Below are 16701 nucleotides of genomic sequence, written 5' to 3'. Positions count from 1 at the left end.
ATCGCTTAACATGCAAAAAGGTAAACGATTTGCTGCGCCTTTACTTTGCAATCGTATAGTCAGTTACTAAGCGATGAGGCTTGCTGAGTTATACAATCGTCTAGTGCGCGCGCATGTTACCCGAGCATCCGATACTCAGCGATTGCCTATCCCATCATCTACACGACCCGACCAACACTTGGTCGTCTTTTTCCTCGAAGAAGAGCAACCCTTGCTCCGATCTTCTTCACGAACGACTCAAAACTCAAACTAACTTTGAAATTACAAACTCGATAGCAATTAATTATGCCAAGAAACGCAGGGGCTTTTACAATTAACTGAAATGTAAAAGAATTATCATACCGAGGTTTCATCTAAAAAAACTCCATTAATCCATACATCCACAAACGATTTAACTATTAAAACAAAAAGAAGATATACTGCACCCACCGAGAATGTATATGCTATACTTTGTATCAATGAAATTGGAATATCAGAAACCTGACTCTGATACCAATTGAAGAAACTCTTATACAAGAGTACTTATGAGCAGAAGCGGATATTTCCAATTTCATTGTGACAGAATTTCCACACATACATTATAATATACAGATATGCATTGAAAACACTAATTACTAACATGCTTTATAAGATAAATATAAAAAACTGAGAGACTTACCAGTTGAAGACAGTCTTCACAAGAACTCGGTTCAATGATGAACGAACTCCTCTCGTTCCTACTCCTCCAGCAAACAATCGCCTAGCAGCACTACGGTCGTCTACACAATTAGCAGCACACGAACAACAGCAACCGGGGACGACACCCCACTCGAAGCCCTCAGTATTCTCGGAGTGAAAATCCAAAGGGTGGACTTTAATGGAATTGGTAGAGGGGAGGAGGAAAAGCAATTGTATACTACAAAAGCAAGTGGGAGAAAAGGAATGACTATCGTATAGTCAGGTGCTTGATCATCTAGGTTGAGGTACACAATCGTGTAGTAAATGCTAACAATCGTCTAGCAAAGGTAAGCGATCGTTTAGATAATCGTGGGCGATCAATTAGAAACGCAGGCGTGCGATCGTTTAGGAAGGCGGGCACTATCATAGGCTCTCAACACTAAGTGATACAAGGATTTCACACCGTGAGCAAATTAGCATGTGTAGCAAAATGAAAACTATTTTCATTTTATTCTTCAGTTACAAGAACTGAATTCAACTTCCAACTTTTGCACGAATCCAGAGAAAATTTCGGTCAATTATCTCAAAATCGCCTTATTAATAAAATAATGAATATAATCATATTATACTCTTAACCTATAGTTTGATATCATATGTCAACTGTAGTGTTTTCTTCTCTACTTGATATAAATCATATTTATATTCAATTTTCTTCAAAATAATATATCTCATACAATTAGTCAATCATATCATATATAATTAACCAGTTCAATTATATCATATATAATCGAACTTCCTCTTGTCAATTTAAACATTTCAAACTGACCCAAAAACTAATTCTCAACTTTTATCCAAGCTACCAAGGGGATCCTATGGACTTATGGCTCGAAACTCCAATAGTACGTGAATAGTTGACTAAAATTTTTAGCCACGAGATCCATCGTCCGTTAACTGTCAGGCATTCCACTAAAGAATATACAGTTGAACTCTTCTTACCACAGATATATTTCTGCGTCCATCGGGTATAACCAATCATGAGTACGATAATCCTTCATAGATGCTCGTAAGTACAGTTGGGCCAATTTACCATTTTACCCGTGTAGTTATATCTTACTCGTTAAGTACGACTGATCCCTTTAATGAACAATACAACATAGTCCAACTATGTCTGAACACCTCTTGGACCAGGAGAAGATGTGTGGCGTCACATCGTTCAAGCCCTGAAATCAACCCTTAAGGGAGCTATCTATCTACTTACCTTTGCTTCGGGAAAGGAGTGAATTCCATCTTGTGTAGTTGAGTTCCCAGCTCCCAAATCAGATGAATCCCCAAAGTGGTAGGTTTGAGTCGGCGGCCTGGCCACTCATACCCATGCCAATCAAAGGACCGCCCTCAATGGCAGGAGTTCCCAACTCACTCAGGATTGAGGTCATGTTACCTATGCTCATCTTAGTGAAGTGAAGTCTCTATCATGAACGGTGTTATATAACGTGGTTAGGTCTTATACAAACTCTTTGTATAGGACTCCCCCGTTCGCATGTCCCCTACACGAATGATCAGGATCGGATCATCTGTGACAAGTCACAACACTTGTAACTATTCCATAAAGCAGGCCGCATTCATAGTGTTACCAGGATAAGGTTTCCCTCCTATATCCATAAACTACAGATCATTATGGTTATCACTTAAGACATGATCTACTTGTATGTCACCACATACATGCTTAAGTTGCATAAAGATAACCAGAGATTTTAGTTTATTGGTTTGTGGTAAAGCAAATAAAATATTCAGATGAGCAAAATCAAGAAGTGAAGTAAATATCATATATTATACATCACAAGCGTTCATACAAACTATTTACGAACTACAGGACATGAGACTTTAAGGCATCAATCCTAACACATGATACAAGTGATATTACTAATATCGGTGATAGAAGTTAGGTGAAATCTATATATCGAGTTTCTTTGAAAGTTCATAACTAGTTATAGAAGTCTATCATTGCTAGCCTTAAGTGTAATTATTTCAAGGTTGATTCTAATTTATGAAAGTTTATCAATGATGGCGACTGATAGCTACTATCAGTGAAGCCACGTTAGAAGATTATTAGTGATAGTTACCGTGTTAATCTTTCAAAAGTTTATAGTGATTTATGAAAGTTTATCAGTGATAGCCACTGATAGTTTTCCATCACCGGTATAGCTCAATCTTTCAAAATTACTGGTTTTCTTTCAATGTTGATAACTACTTAATAAAAGTCTATAATTGATAGCCACCGATAGTCTTAACTGTTAATATTTCAAAATTGATTCCAATTAATAAAAGTGTATTAATGATAGTCATTGATAACTTATAGCAAATTAAAAGCTAATATTTGAAGATTGTATTAATATTTATCAAATTGAAAGTTAACACTGATAGCAACTATCAATGATAGCAATTGATAGTAGCTATCAGTGTCTATCATTGATAGCAGCTATCAATGATAGCTTTCAATTTGAGAAAATCGGGAAGAAGCGAGCAAAATGGTGGCCAGGTGTGGTCTTTTTAGTCTTTTACCATTTTTTGTTCTATATATGCAATTATTTTATTTTTGTACTACATATTCTATTATTTTCAGCTTGAATTCTATTTATGCAGCAAGCCATTTTTTTTATGAGAAAATTTTACAGATAGAAAAAATGTCAAACTATTTATAGAAATAGCAAAAAGACACTGATGAACTTCTATCACTTTCTATCACCGATAGACTCTGATAAACTTCTACCAACATTTATCAACCTCTATTAAAGAAAATTAAAATTTTTCTATTTTGTGTAAATAATTTTCCTTATTTTTACAATTTTTGAAAATTTCCTTTTTTTTTTTTTATTTTAGTACAATAAAAGCGGAGATTCCACCAAATTATTAATACGAGATATATGAGTTGAATGTTCACTTTGACTAAGTATACATAATTAAAAAATAGACCAATGAAATTTAATATTGATATTACATCGAATTTGCCTATTTATCCTATATATTATATTTATGAATAATAAGTTTTTGGTATATTAATGATAAATATGGCAAGTGCGTGTCTCTATCATTGAAAGATATTTAGGTGATGAATTGTTTGCTTTTTGTTTTTTGTTTTTTGTTGTCTTTTTTATTTTTATTTTTATTTTTTATCATGCACTTGGCTTTCATATCTTTCAATCATTTTGTTGTCTAATTCAGTATATTGGCATATCTATCATTGCTATAATTTATTTACCACATAATTTTGGAATATTGTAGACTTCTCCAATTTATTTCTGAGAAAAAAAAAATGGAATTCTTATTTTTTTTTTTTTTTTTGGGTAAAATATCATGAATTTTTTTGGGACTTTTATTGTTCCAAATCAAGCCTGTCTATATTTCTATGTTTTGAATTTTTGTTTTTATGAAGAAATTGTTTATATATAAACTTAAGATATATATTTAGATTTATCGTCTATTGCATCCATTCTTATGTAGCACACTTAATTATCCAACACAGTTTAATATATGACAAAAAAAAAATTAAATAATTTTTGTTATAACAAATAATTATTCTTTTTATTCTAATTTTTACACTTGTACCCATTAGTATTTCACTAATGTTCACCATTAGTCTTAGATATAACTTTTAATTAATTAACTAAAAATAATTATCGTATGATCTTTTTAGAAGAAATTATCATATGATTTTTGTTAGTACAATTGTTGAAATGTTCAAATCATAGACTTCTTGATCACTAACATATATAATATGTTAGTTGAACTATGATCACTTTAACATCATATGAAAATTTTTAATTAACTTTAATAGTGGCAAAATATTTGGGGACTCATTATCCTATCTCACTTATTTGAATTGTTTGTGGACTCATTTTCCTTCCATGTTTCGTGTTCACCATTTTATTTTCCTCCACGTATCGTATGTCACATTTCATTTTCCTTCCACTTCACGTGTATCGGTAGTCCTCTCTCTCACGTCTCTCTCAATCATATTCGATCATACTCGATCGTTCATACTCGATCGTTCATACTCAATCATGCTTGAACATACTCGACCATACCCGATCATACTCGATCATTCATACTTGATTATACTCGATCATATTTGTTCATACTTGATCATAGCAGAATTAAATTCGATCATACTCGATCGTTCATACTCGATCATGCTTGAATATACTCGATCATATTCGATAGTTCATACTCGATCATGCGTGATCATACTTGGTCATACTCAATTTTACCCGATCGTTCATACTTGATCAATATTGCATGCATTTATTAGGCAAGACTAACTAATTACATTCTTGGTATTTACAAGTTGGTTTGTTATTATTTTTTATAACTTCTCCTAATCTCTTATTCCATATCATATATTTGTTGATTTTTTGTGACATACAAATGGCACGTGACATGTGGCCATAGATATAAATACAAATATTATTTTGTAAAACCATTTAACTTTCTTAATGAAAAGTTTGGAATGAATAATATAAAATCGAACTGTATACCATATCTTGATATTGGAAAGAATTAATAAAAAAAACAATCAATGTATTATTCCAAATAGAATTGATATAATAATTGGATTATAATTTTTTTTTTTAAAAAATAATATTCATCCAGGCAAATTATTCTAAAGTACAAAAATTGAACTAGATAATACTGACATATAGACCCTGCAGACCCAAATACAGACATGAACTCAGATATAACAACTCTTCTGCACACCCAAACACAAACATATCAACTCAAACATAACAACTCTACACACCAAAACACAGACATCAAAACTCCTAACATCCTATATCATCTCAACACCCCAAACAATTCTTAATGATAAACTATATCACTGGTAAGAGTGATTATCTCGCAATAGGAGTCTATCAATAAAGTCTAGCACTGATCTCTTTTTTAAAATTTTGATATACACTTAATTATTAATCTTATAAATAGTTACCGATTTGCAATTACCCTATAACTAAACCTAAACTTCAAACTGTAATTTAACCAAAAATTAGTTTTGACATGATAAACCACTTAACATTTCTCATTGAAAGTTCCTGTCCCCTGAGTAAATCACTTGAGAAGATAGTAGAGGCAGAAATATCCAAGTAGACATTCACTGAATCACTCTCTCCCTAAACCTGTATGCGTATAACAGAAAGAAATCCCAGAAACCTCCTAAAAAGATCAAGCATGCTACGATATAGGTTCCTGATGAACTATTATCATATCTCATACATTAGATCATTTGATGTAATTGCAATAAGAAAGTCTGAAGATAATCAAATCCATAGTTCTATTGGCTCTAAACCAGAGTAAAATCATACATATAGTTTCACATGGTAATTTAGTTATGGGCAAAGCCCGTCCTAGTAGTATGGCATGTATCGCATAGGCCTTCGGAAACGGGGTGTCTTCCTGCAGCAGGATGTGAGGAAAATGATTTGAGTATCAACCCCTCAAAGATATTAATCTATATCTGTGTGTGTGTGTGTCATGCAGGAAACTTACCCATATCCTCCATATGGTGAGTAAAAATAAGGGGGCACGTAAGGCCTCCTGGATCGATAACCCATGTAAGGACTGTAACGCTGAGGAAAATACTGCTTCATCCCAGGAACATTTGTTCGCTTTTGTTGAACCTGAGATTAATAGAATGACATTAAAACCATTTGTCAGAAGTTATTAGAACTTGAACTACATATACAGATAATGGCGCCAATAATAGAATGTATAATTAGTATGCCAATGTCCAATACTTGACAGAACATAAGCATAAATCATCCTTCTCCGATGAACTACCTTCAATTGCCTTCCATGCAACTCTGACTCATTTAAAAGGAGTGCCTCCTGAACAGCTTCGGCTTCAACAAACTCCACATAAGCGAAGCCCTTAGGATGACCAAATTTATCCGTGAGAATAGTAACTCTGTTGACAGTACCACAAGATTGGAAATGCTGCTGCACTTCTTCAGGTGTACATGCATAATCAACCTGCAAGTTTCAATTCCACCTTAAAGATTATTTAATCAGACGCATAATTTTCCATAAAACACAAACTACATCTTAAAAGAAGCATGGAAACAGATAACAGTATAATACCAAAGAGAACCATCTAAAAAAGTAGGCATATTTCATTACAATCCAAAGTAATAAACAGCTCAAACATGTTCATTGATTCTCTTTTAATCTGATCAAAGGACCGTGTGATCCTTAATCTTAAAAGTTAAAACTTGAAAAAAAGATGAACCAATCTTCATGCATAACTGCTCCTAGAGCAACTGAAAAGTAATTGACTTAGTGTACAATATTTACTCCAACATCAGTAACCGATGGTCATGTCTTCAAAGAATTTTTTAGTTTTATCTTTACTTTTGTATGCATCATGGCGCATGCCAACCACAGAAGGCTCTTTTAATTTCATTTAGTTTGCAGACATATCAATTATAAAATCAACCCCAACCCTATTATTTAACCACAACAAAAGGAGACAATTAAGACAATCTTAAGCAATCGACATTCTAACATCTCTTGGGGACGTGTTTCTCATCCATAAACGTGTAGTGCTATTATGGTTCATGAGAGCTAATTTAAGTGCATGTCTAGTAATTACCACCTCTCCTCAAGCATTGTCCACTCTTAAAAATACACAGTTCATTTGGCACCAAGTATATATATCTCCTTCAGACAGGATAAACTACGTGAGCAATTCTCATCCCCCATCTCCATAAATCCTAAAACTGTCCTAACGACTACTTAAAACTCTCCACCCCTCAACTTCAAGTTTTAATTTAATTGACACTGACGTCAAATAAATCACTCATTGGTAACTGCCAAGCGGCCTATCATGGAGGGATACTGTGCCGTAAATGAAAACTCAATATCTCTTCTACTTAGATAGCCTACTTATTTGAAGCATAGACTTGCTAGAAACACAACTCTTATATTACAAGGCACTCAGAAGTCAAAACCTCACAAAATAAAATTAAAAGGAAGGAGGAAATAAATGAGGGGGATTCTCAAAAATAGAAAAATAAGGAAAATTATTTACACAAAATAATAAAATTATAATCTTCTTTGATAGAAACTGATAGAAGTCTATCAATGTCTATCAGTGATAGAAACTGATAGAAGTCCATTGCTGATAAACGCTTGCTAGAAGTCTAGTGTTCTTTTTGCTATTTCTATAAATAATTTAACATTTTTTCTATCTATGAAAATTTCCCAATAAATTATGCTAAAAGCTATCAAGAGGATGAAACTGATCCACTGAGGTATAGATAATTGCCAGTGACAAATTTCCAGTAAGCAATACCTGCGAGGGAGATAAATAGAACCAAGATATGGAAATCAAAGCTACAAGAAAAGCAAAATTATGCACCCTCCCAAGGACAGTTAAATAGCCCTCATTTATGAAGCATAAGTTACCATTACCATCATTCCCAGCAGCAACAATGCTCTGCAACTAACATTGCATGCAAATGACTTGCCTCCATAGATGTGATCATGCCCTCATGTATTGAAGTTGAAGCTTCTCTAATTCACATTCCCATCCCTACCTAAGTTCAAATGAACTAAATCAACCAACATCATTTTCCCAATCTTCACATTCCTTTTCCTCTTTTTCTTTATTCTCAGCTACTCAGTTCCACTCTATCAATTACAAAGGTTTCTTTTCCATCTTGTACTATCTTTTTGAATATTCCTTTTTCTCTTTCTTTTTTTTCTTTTCTTTTCTTTTTCTTTTCTTTTCTTTCTTTCTTTTTTCTTTTTTCCGTAAACAGGAGAAACTTCTTTTCTTTTGTTTTGATCTTTTTTTCCTTCAATTTGTTTCAAACATGATAAGATTTTCTTTCTTTTACTGCTTGAATACAATCCTAATGACAAAATAAGTAATTTTTCCTAACAGAATTATATTGCAATCATCCCAGAGCAAATACTGAGAACTTCGTGTAAAATGAATGACCCTGCGATCATAGTGAGACAAATAAGTTAAACATCTACTCTGACATGGTGAAGAAGCACATCCACAACATAACAAAGGAATAAAGAATAAAAACAAACATAGGGCAAGAGTTCTAGCTAAATGGATACATCAACACTTAACACTTCAAGTTAAAACTAAAGCCAGCAAAAGGCCTGATAACGCACACAAAACAGGGACCAAACTGATATATCTAAAACTCTCGCTTTCAGGCCTTAAGTAATACGTGATTGCAATATCTCTGACTTGAGTTCGTGGAACTCCAAATACCAATAAAAACGAAAACGAACTCAAAATCATTTTATCAAACCCTAGTTAGATTTAACTTGAGATAGATAAAAGGTAAAAGTTTAACACAGCAACTGTTGTGCAGGAATAAATAACATCTACGTAAACCTAATCTTCGCCTAGGATATGCTCATCTACAGAAATTAAAACCAAAACAAATTAGCTAGTAGTGTAAGCTGCATTTGTCAGGTTGCAAAACAAACATTATCAAGATCAGCATGCTTGTGAAATGGCATTTGATCAATTGAAAAGTGCACTATATGAAGAATAACGTTAGAAACTTATATCAAGACCATAGTTCTCATCTCACGTTGCCAACAAACACGGATCTTGAATCTGCTTCCTCTTTGCTTTCTTGACTTACAGCCGAACCAGCAGGATCTGTAAAAGACATCGTAATCAGGTAAACTGAAGGTTCTACAGTAGCTTCATACGAAATTTCAAAATTAATATAGTCTAAGGTAGTTCGAGATGGAGGTAAACCTTGAACAGCGCCCATTTCCTTTTCTACTTTGGCTTGCATTTCGCGAAGAGCAGCTGCTTCCTCCTCCATCTCCTTCAATCGTTTCTTCATCTCGTCCAGCTCCTGCAGTATCCACAGAACACAACAAATTTACATACCATAGAGATGAAGCTTTCATGACACAAGCATACCGATCATCGATCTATATGGTTGTGAGGAAGGGGGCAGAGGAAACCTTGATGGCGTCGTCATCGGCGGCAGACATGTCAATGTCGCCCTCCTCGACCGGGATCTCTCCGCCGTAAACCTCGTGCTCCTCTTCGTCCATTTCCGTTCTTCCCTGTGTCCGAACCGGCGTTTGCAATAGGATATAGGGTAATCTACACTCTAGAAAGCCCAACCGTGGACCATTTTATAATGAACACTGAACAGTTAAGAGACAGACTGATTTCAAAGGGCTGTTTATTAAGGTCCCAAGCCTGAGTCAACAACCCAAGTCCATGAGAGCTCAGCCCAAATACTTGACCTTTGGTTCATGGAGCTCTCCATTACAGTTCCTAAATTGCAATGAACTGGATTAGGGTTTGTCTCAAATTTACTCCACACTAAAGTCAGTTTAAGTATAGAATTTAGCTTTGTACCATGAAAGTGCTTAATTTTTACAATCTCTGTCTGGCATCTTTATAGTAGCAAGTCGATGCACATATAACCATACTTCAATCCCTCAAACCATTACTTACATTTTTTAAGATCACTATCTTTTCTTTCTTGATGCATCTCTTGCGAGTAAGATAGTAGTTGAGCATGAGTTTTTTTGTTCATTTTTCTCTGCATGATTTGTGTCCTTCTTTTTAATGATGTTGTTTTGTAATTAATTGTTGTTTAATTAAAAAAATCTTTTAAAAAAAGTTAATTAGTACATCTCAACTACAGTAAAATAGCTAATAACAACCTTTGCCAAAAATGGACACAAATTTATCATGTTTTTTTTTTTAATTTAGCATGTTTAACTTTTTTGTAGTCAAAACAATTATTTAAAAAAAAAATACAACAAGTGTAGGGATGGAGGATTGAACCTCTAATCTCTAGAGAGAAAGATCATGTCTAGGTTAAATTCACTTTAACATCAAAACAACTAATTTATTATTCAATGGACATGTCACGTCATTATCTAATGGAAAATTGTTTTAAATGAAAAAACTACTAAAAATATTTTCAAATATAGAAAGATGTTGCAGACTATCAGTGATAAATATTGATAGACATCTACCATTGTCTTCAATGATAGATGGTGTGGTGTATACCAAATAAGAGAATTTTATTAATGATCAAAAGTTATCGAAATATTATTGTTTTGATAACTTTATAAATAAACTAATCATGACTTTATTTACAAATAAGCTAATCATAAAATCCTAGTAAACCAAAAAAACTAATCCTAATCCTAATCAATCAAGGAAAGTAACCATAATCCTAATCAATTATGAAACTAATTCTAAACCTAATAAATCATAAAAAAAAAATAAAAAATAAAAAAATAAAGACTACATCATAATCCTTCCCCTTAAAATCAAACTCTCCCCCAAGATTTCTTCAATTATGGTGCTAATTGGAAGCCCTTAGGAGCATTGTATGGATAAATGTCGGCGATATTAAATATTGGATTAATGTGTAAATCTAATGGAAGAACAAGTTTGTAAGCATTGGCTCCATAAGCTTGGGTTATTTAAAATGGTCTAAGGTTTCTGTTTTTTAGTTTGTTGTAGGTCCCAGTCGAAAAGTGATTCTTCCTCAAGTTAACCATCATTAGATCCCCTTCATTAAATTGGTGAAAAGTTTATGCTTGTTTGCAATCTTCTTATAAGTCTCATTGGCTTGGTTAATATTGGCTTGTACTTCTTTATGGAGTTTAACATTTCGATCAACCATTGACTCTACTTCACTGCTAATATCAATAGAAGTAGGTAAGTTTATCAAATCCACAGTTAACCTTGGCATTCTCATGTAAACCACTCCAAATGGACACTTCCCATTTGATCCATTTTTCATAAAATTGAAGGAAAAATCAGCTTGTCCCAAGACTAGATCTCATTGCTTAGGACGGTCATCTAATAAGCTACGAACCAGGTTTCCAAGCGTCCGCTTTGTCACCTCGGTTTGTCCATCGGTTTGCGAATGTGCTTTGGAATTATACTTGAGTGTAGTATCAAAAAATTTTCATAAAGTCTTCCAAAAATGGCTAAGAAATTTGATATCCCTATCCAAAACAATTGTACAAGGATTCCATGCAATCTGACAATCTTGAAAAAAATGGGTTAGCAATATAAACAACATCATGAGTCTTTTTACATGGTAGGAAGTGAGTCATTTTACTAAAGTGGTCTACTACAACCATAACTAAATCAAAGTTCTTTTGAATATGTGGCAGCCTAAGGATGAAATCCATAGATAAGTCCTCGCAAATATTTGTTGGAGTTGGTAAAGGGACGTATAATCCAACATTGGTTAAAGATTTTTTTTTTTTTTTTTTGTTTTTTGACAAGTAAAGCATCTTTTAACAAAATTTTGGATATCCTTTTTTAATTGAGGCCAATAGTATCTTTGAAATATGAGATTTAATATTTTATCTCTTCCAAAGTGTCCAAAGAGACCACTTTATACGAGGAATGCATAATAAATCACCTTTGAAAAGGCATCCATAAAAAATATGAAATCAGTTGAATTAACATGATTTGTGCATTATAACGAAACTTTACCAAAATCCGAGTCATTAGAATGTAAGTCAAGGAGATATTCAAAAGCAGTTGCTTTAGTTCTAAGTATTGTTAATAGGCTTTCCTTTTGATTGTACCTAAGAACATGTGTCGCAAATCTCACTCAGACGATCAAATAAAATTTCTAACATACCGATCAAGTCTACTATTAACACAAGGTGTAGCAATAGCGGCAAGATCGGGTCGAACCAAGGGAATCTATAACCTATTTTAGCGTGATTATCGAATTCAACGATAACAAGGGGAATTTTGTGGTGATCATGCAAGAATTTAAAATAAAGTACGAAGTAAATTGCAAGAAAACTATAGAGCATTGAATATTTTCTTAAATAATTTAATAAAAAAACAATACTCAAGGATAGGAAAATATTCCGCTTGTTTTCTATCATTAAACATTAGAAATCATGATTAATTGTAAATAAATGCACAATAATTTAATCGTTGTCGGAGCATAGCGATGCTAAGATGGAGCATAGCTACGCTCTGGAGTTTTGTTGTAGCATAAGTCTCAAGTGTAATGATGCCCAATGCTACGCTTTCCATCTGATCAGGCGCACTGCAAGGGTGAGATTTCCATCAAACTTCGGAGCGTTCAACGCTCCCCCGTGGCGTCGTGACGCTCCATGAATATGAGCTCTCGAGTTGACAGTGTAAGATAGGGCGTAAAGCATAAGGTCACAACACTCCATGAAACAACAATTATTGCCTTCAAACGTAAAGCACAGGATAGCGATGCTCCTCAAGGGTATTTTTGTCATTTTTGCCTCTTCATTTGGTTGATACTTCTAAAGCTCTGTTTGGACTTATTTTAGCCTGATTTAGCTATGATGGTCCGTTCTACTTCTTTAATGCTCAAAACCTACAAAATTCAAGGAATAATTCAATAAAATCATTGAACGAACCTGAATAAAGTCGGAAAAGATAGCCCTTTTTAGGAGCTATCAAACCACCCACCAACTTAATTCTTGATGGTCCCTAAGCAAGGTAGAAATACAAATAATCACGCAATAACTCATTCGCTTGGTTACATGGTTCGTGATTCAAGTTTTAACAATTCCCAAGGTATGCTTGCAATCACATAGGCAATCCGACCACAAACAATCAATTGAAATACATTTTAAAATACTTTTCAAGTTAAATCATGTATGATTGAGTGCAAAGTTTCATTATTTTAACCCTAAGCATACTCGGAAAGGTTTAATCAAGCTCTCAATTTGTTTTTCCCTACTCTGGTTTGGTTACTGGCCTTCGAGCTACCTAATCTTATAAAAAGGGCAATACTCTGACTAGGGGGCCTAACACGTACACAACTAAAAATAAAGGGCATCTATTTTACCTAGGGGTGTTAGCTTTCACACATCTGTTGTAGGGATTTGTACCCACTCTTTTCATGCGAGTGTTCTAACTGATCATAATGGGGGTAACTCTTTTCACTCCTTTCCATGTACTCACACCATTTTTTTAAATTTTAAATGCTCCCACCCTTTTCTTTCTTTCTTTTTCATTTTCTTCTATTATTCTAATCTTTTTCTCTTTCCTTGTTTATTCAAACACATAGGCTCAATACTTCTTTTGTTCTTTTAGTCTAGCATTACACTCAGACAAGAAAGGTTACTCTCAAACCGAAGGTAGACTTTTCGGGTTGACAACAAAAATCCGAGTAAAATAATCCAATTATTGGCATTGAAAATTCAAAATGACTCAACAAAGCACTTAAATATGCATGAGATGACAAGATTTTTTTTTAATGGGGTAAAAAATCATGATTTTTTTCTTCCTACTAAGGTGCATCATCAACTTTCATATAAATGAGCACAAGCAACAGAAACATGTTAAAAACATGTTATAATCAAGAAAGGTGCATCATCATCAACTTTTTAATATAATACTTATATTAAAAGATGCATGAAACATATTTATCCTAAGGTGGGAATTTTAAATCTATATGGCATACAATATGCAACATATAAATCATATAATTTAAACATACATTTCATGCACATTAAACTAAATAAAATGCATTAATATACCAATATTTGGCACCTTAACAAAATAATTAAATTATATGAATTAATTTAACTATAAACAAATAAAATTACAACCAAAGTAAAAATGGCAACTACTGGCCTTGAACCAGTGACCTTCCACTCACGTGCTCCTCAACCTTAAACAAACATAGCATCGCAACGCTACGGAAAATGGTTGCCTTCCGCCTCGCGTCGCAGCGTCATGACGCTAGAGTTGCAATGTCGCAATGTTGTAGTCTAGAAACAAGAAATCTGCAACAAAATGCTTCGAAATTGCATCGAAATCCTCCATTTATCATCATGATCATCAGCAACACTTGCAAAACTTGTGACCCAAACTTATAGACTTAATTACTTGATTAAATGCCCAAAAACAATAGGCCCTTACATGATTAAATCAAGTAAAATGAGTCTATGTGCCAAATGCCGAAAACATATATTAAGCCAAAACACCCAAATGAAATTTATAGTAATCATCTCGTGAAAACAGTATAGAAATTCACCCACCATTTTCTATAACTTTTGTTTCTAAAGATCGAAAATCAAAATTGTAAAAATTGGGCTCTGATACCAATTGAAGGGAATCAGATTCTCACAGAAGCATGTGATTGCCATACAATTTGAAAATCGATTTTATAAAACACAAAATCAGTTAACTAAGTCATACAAACATAGGATAAACATTAAATAAATCTAAGCATGCTTCTAATGGGGAAGAAATGGAAAAAGAAAACTCACGTTTGAAGATTCCCCTTCTTCACGTTTTCCTCTCCTTTGGTCACGAACAAACTCAAACCTCTCGATGAACAAAAACACCACCGCAAGAGTTTCCCAGTTATGTTCTAAGATTCCAAAGAGCTAGATGTGTGGGCTTTAACATCTTGGAAGAGGGAATGAAGGTTGAAGGAATGTTCTTGAGAGAGTAGAATATAGAGAGCGGAGAGAATATGAGAGTGGAGGCTAAGTTCATTTTCAAAAAAAAAAAAAAAAAATCCCTAAAAGGGTTATAATGGTATATTTATAGGAAGAGAGTAACCCGTCTCCAAGCTTTCTATTCTCCATCATTTGTTAATTGATTAATTAACAATTAATTAATCAGTTAACATATAAATTAAATAACTATATAATAAATCATATTTAATATAGATTTAATTATTAACATATAAATATCATATATTTATATCCATATATCTCTCTTATACTATCATTCTATATAAATCCAATTTATATGAATTTAATATTTGAATCTCATTCAAATATCTCTCTCTTATATAGTTTGGATTATAGATCACATATATAATTAACCATATTTTATAATGTATCAAAATACATTATATATTAGTCATATTAACATGAAATTCCTTTAAGTAATTTGAACAATTCAAATTATTCCTCATTATTATCCTTAGTAAGGTAACAATGGGACGTTATGAACCTACAGATTAGAAGCTCCAACAATACGAGATTAATTAATTAAACTCTTTAATAAAATTAGTCAATATTCATTAACTACCGGTCACTCCACTAAAGACCGATTGCTGCACTTTTCGCACGACAAACATATTTCTGTGTCCATGGATATAACCAATCAATAGCGAGTTGACCCTTCACAAATTGCTCATAACTACAATTGGGTCAAAATACTGTTTTACCTCTGTAGTTACATTTAACTCCATAAATACCACTGATTTCTCTAATGAACTCCAACTATAAACTAACACCTCTTGGGCCAGTGAGAGGTTGAATAAAACACATATATTTTATTACATAAATAAAATGTTTGTACATTACAATTACAAACTATAGAACCCTACGAAATTTAGGGTATCAATCCCAACAATCTCCCACTTGACCTAAGCTAGTGGGGTATACAATGTAAAAGTTAAACTAAAATATAAAGTACACAAAACAATAAACTAGAGTATCACACGTCCAATACAAATCTCCCACTTATCCTAGTCTAAACGTGGCCTGTCTCGTAGACCCATACTCTGCAAGTGAGCCTCAAACACCTTAGCCGTGAGGGCCTTTGTAAATGGATCAGCAATGTGCTTCGAAACTATCTACGTGACAATCATGTCCCTTCGATGCACAATTTCTCGGATGAGATGATACTTCCGCTCTATGTGCTTCTCGTGTTTGTGACTCCTAGGCTCTCGAAAATTAGCCACAACACCACTATTATCACAATAAAGTGTTATGGGCTTTGACATGTCTGGAACAACTTCCAGATCAGTCAAGAATTTTCTGAGCCATACAGCTTCTTTAGTAGCCTCACAAGCCACTACGTACTCAGCCTCCATGGTAGAGTCAGCAATGCACCCTTGCTTGGTGCTTCTCCAGACTACTGCCCCTCCATTAAGAGTGAACACTGATCCTGATGTGGATTTTCTAGAATCCTTATCAGTTTCAAAATCAGAGTCTGTGTATCATGTAAGGATCATATCCTTAGAACCATAAACAAGCATGTACATCGTTCTC

At 33.7% G+C, this 16701-nt stretch overlaps 1 protein-coding gene across 2 annotated transcripts; it reads right to left on the bottom strand.

Moving 5' to 3' along the window:
- Positions 1–5860: 5860 nt before the first annotated feature.
- On the bottom strand, positions 5861–10010 carry LOC120073789 (polyadenylate-binding protein 3-like). Of its 2 annotated transcripts, XM_039026631.2 has the most exons (6): positions 9655–10010; positions 9440–9542; positions 9267–9337; positions 6487–6678; positions 6196–6326; positions 5861–6102 (listed from the first exon to the last, which is right to left on the bottom strand). In XM_039026631.2, the coding sequence occupies exons 1-6, from the start codon at positions 9745–9747 to the stop codon at positions 6054–6056; spliced, it is 639 nt and encodes a 212-aa protein (XP_038882559.1). In that variant the 5' UTR covers positions 9748–10010; the 3' UTR covers positions 5861–6053. The 2 variants fall into 2 exon arrangements, with proteins under 2 accessions (XP_038882559.1, XP_038882558.1); XM_039026630.2 differs by having other exon boundaries at positions 9267–9542.
- Positions 10011–16701: the final 6691 nt, after the last annotated feature.

The sequence above is a fragment of the Benincasa hispida genome, chromosome 3 (assembly GCF_027475165.1).
Source record: "Benincasa hispida cultivar pf3 chromosome 3, pf3_genome.v1.1, whole genome shotgun sequence".
Taxonomy (NCBI): domain Eukaryota; kingdom Viridiplantae; phylum Streptophyta; class Magnoliopsida; order Cucurbitales; family Cucurbitaceae; genus Benincasa; species Benincasa hispida.
Note: the sequence above shows the minus strand (reverse complement) of the source record. Positions and strands in the feature narration are given on the sequence as shown.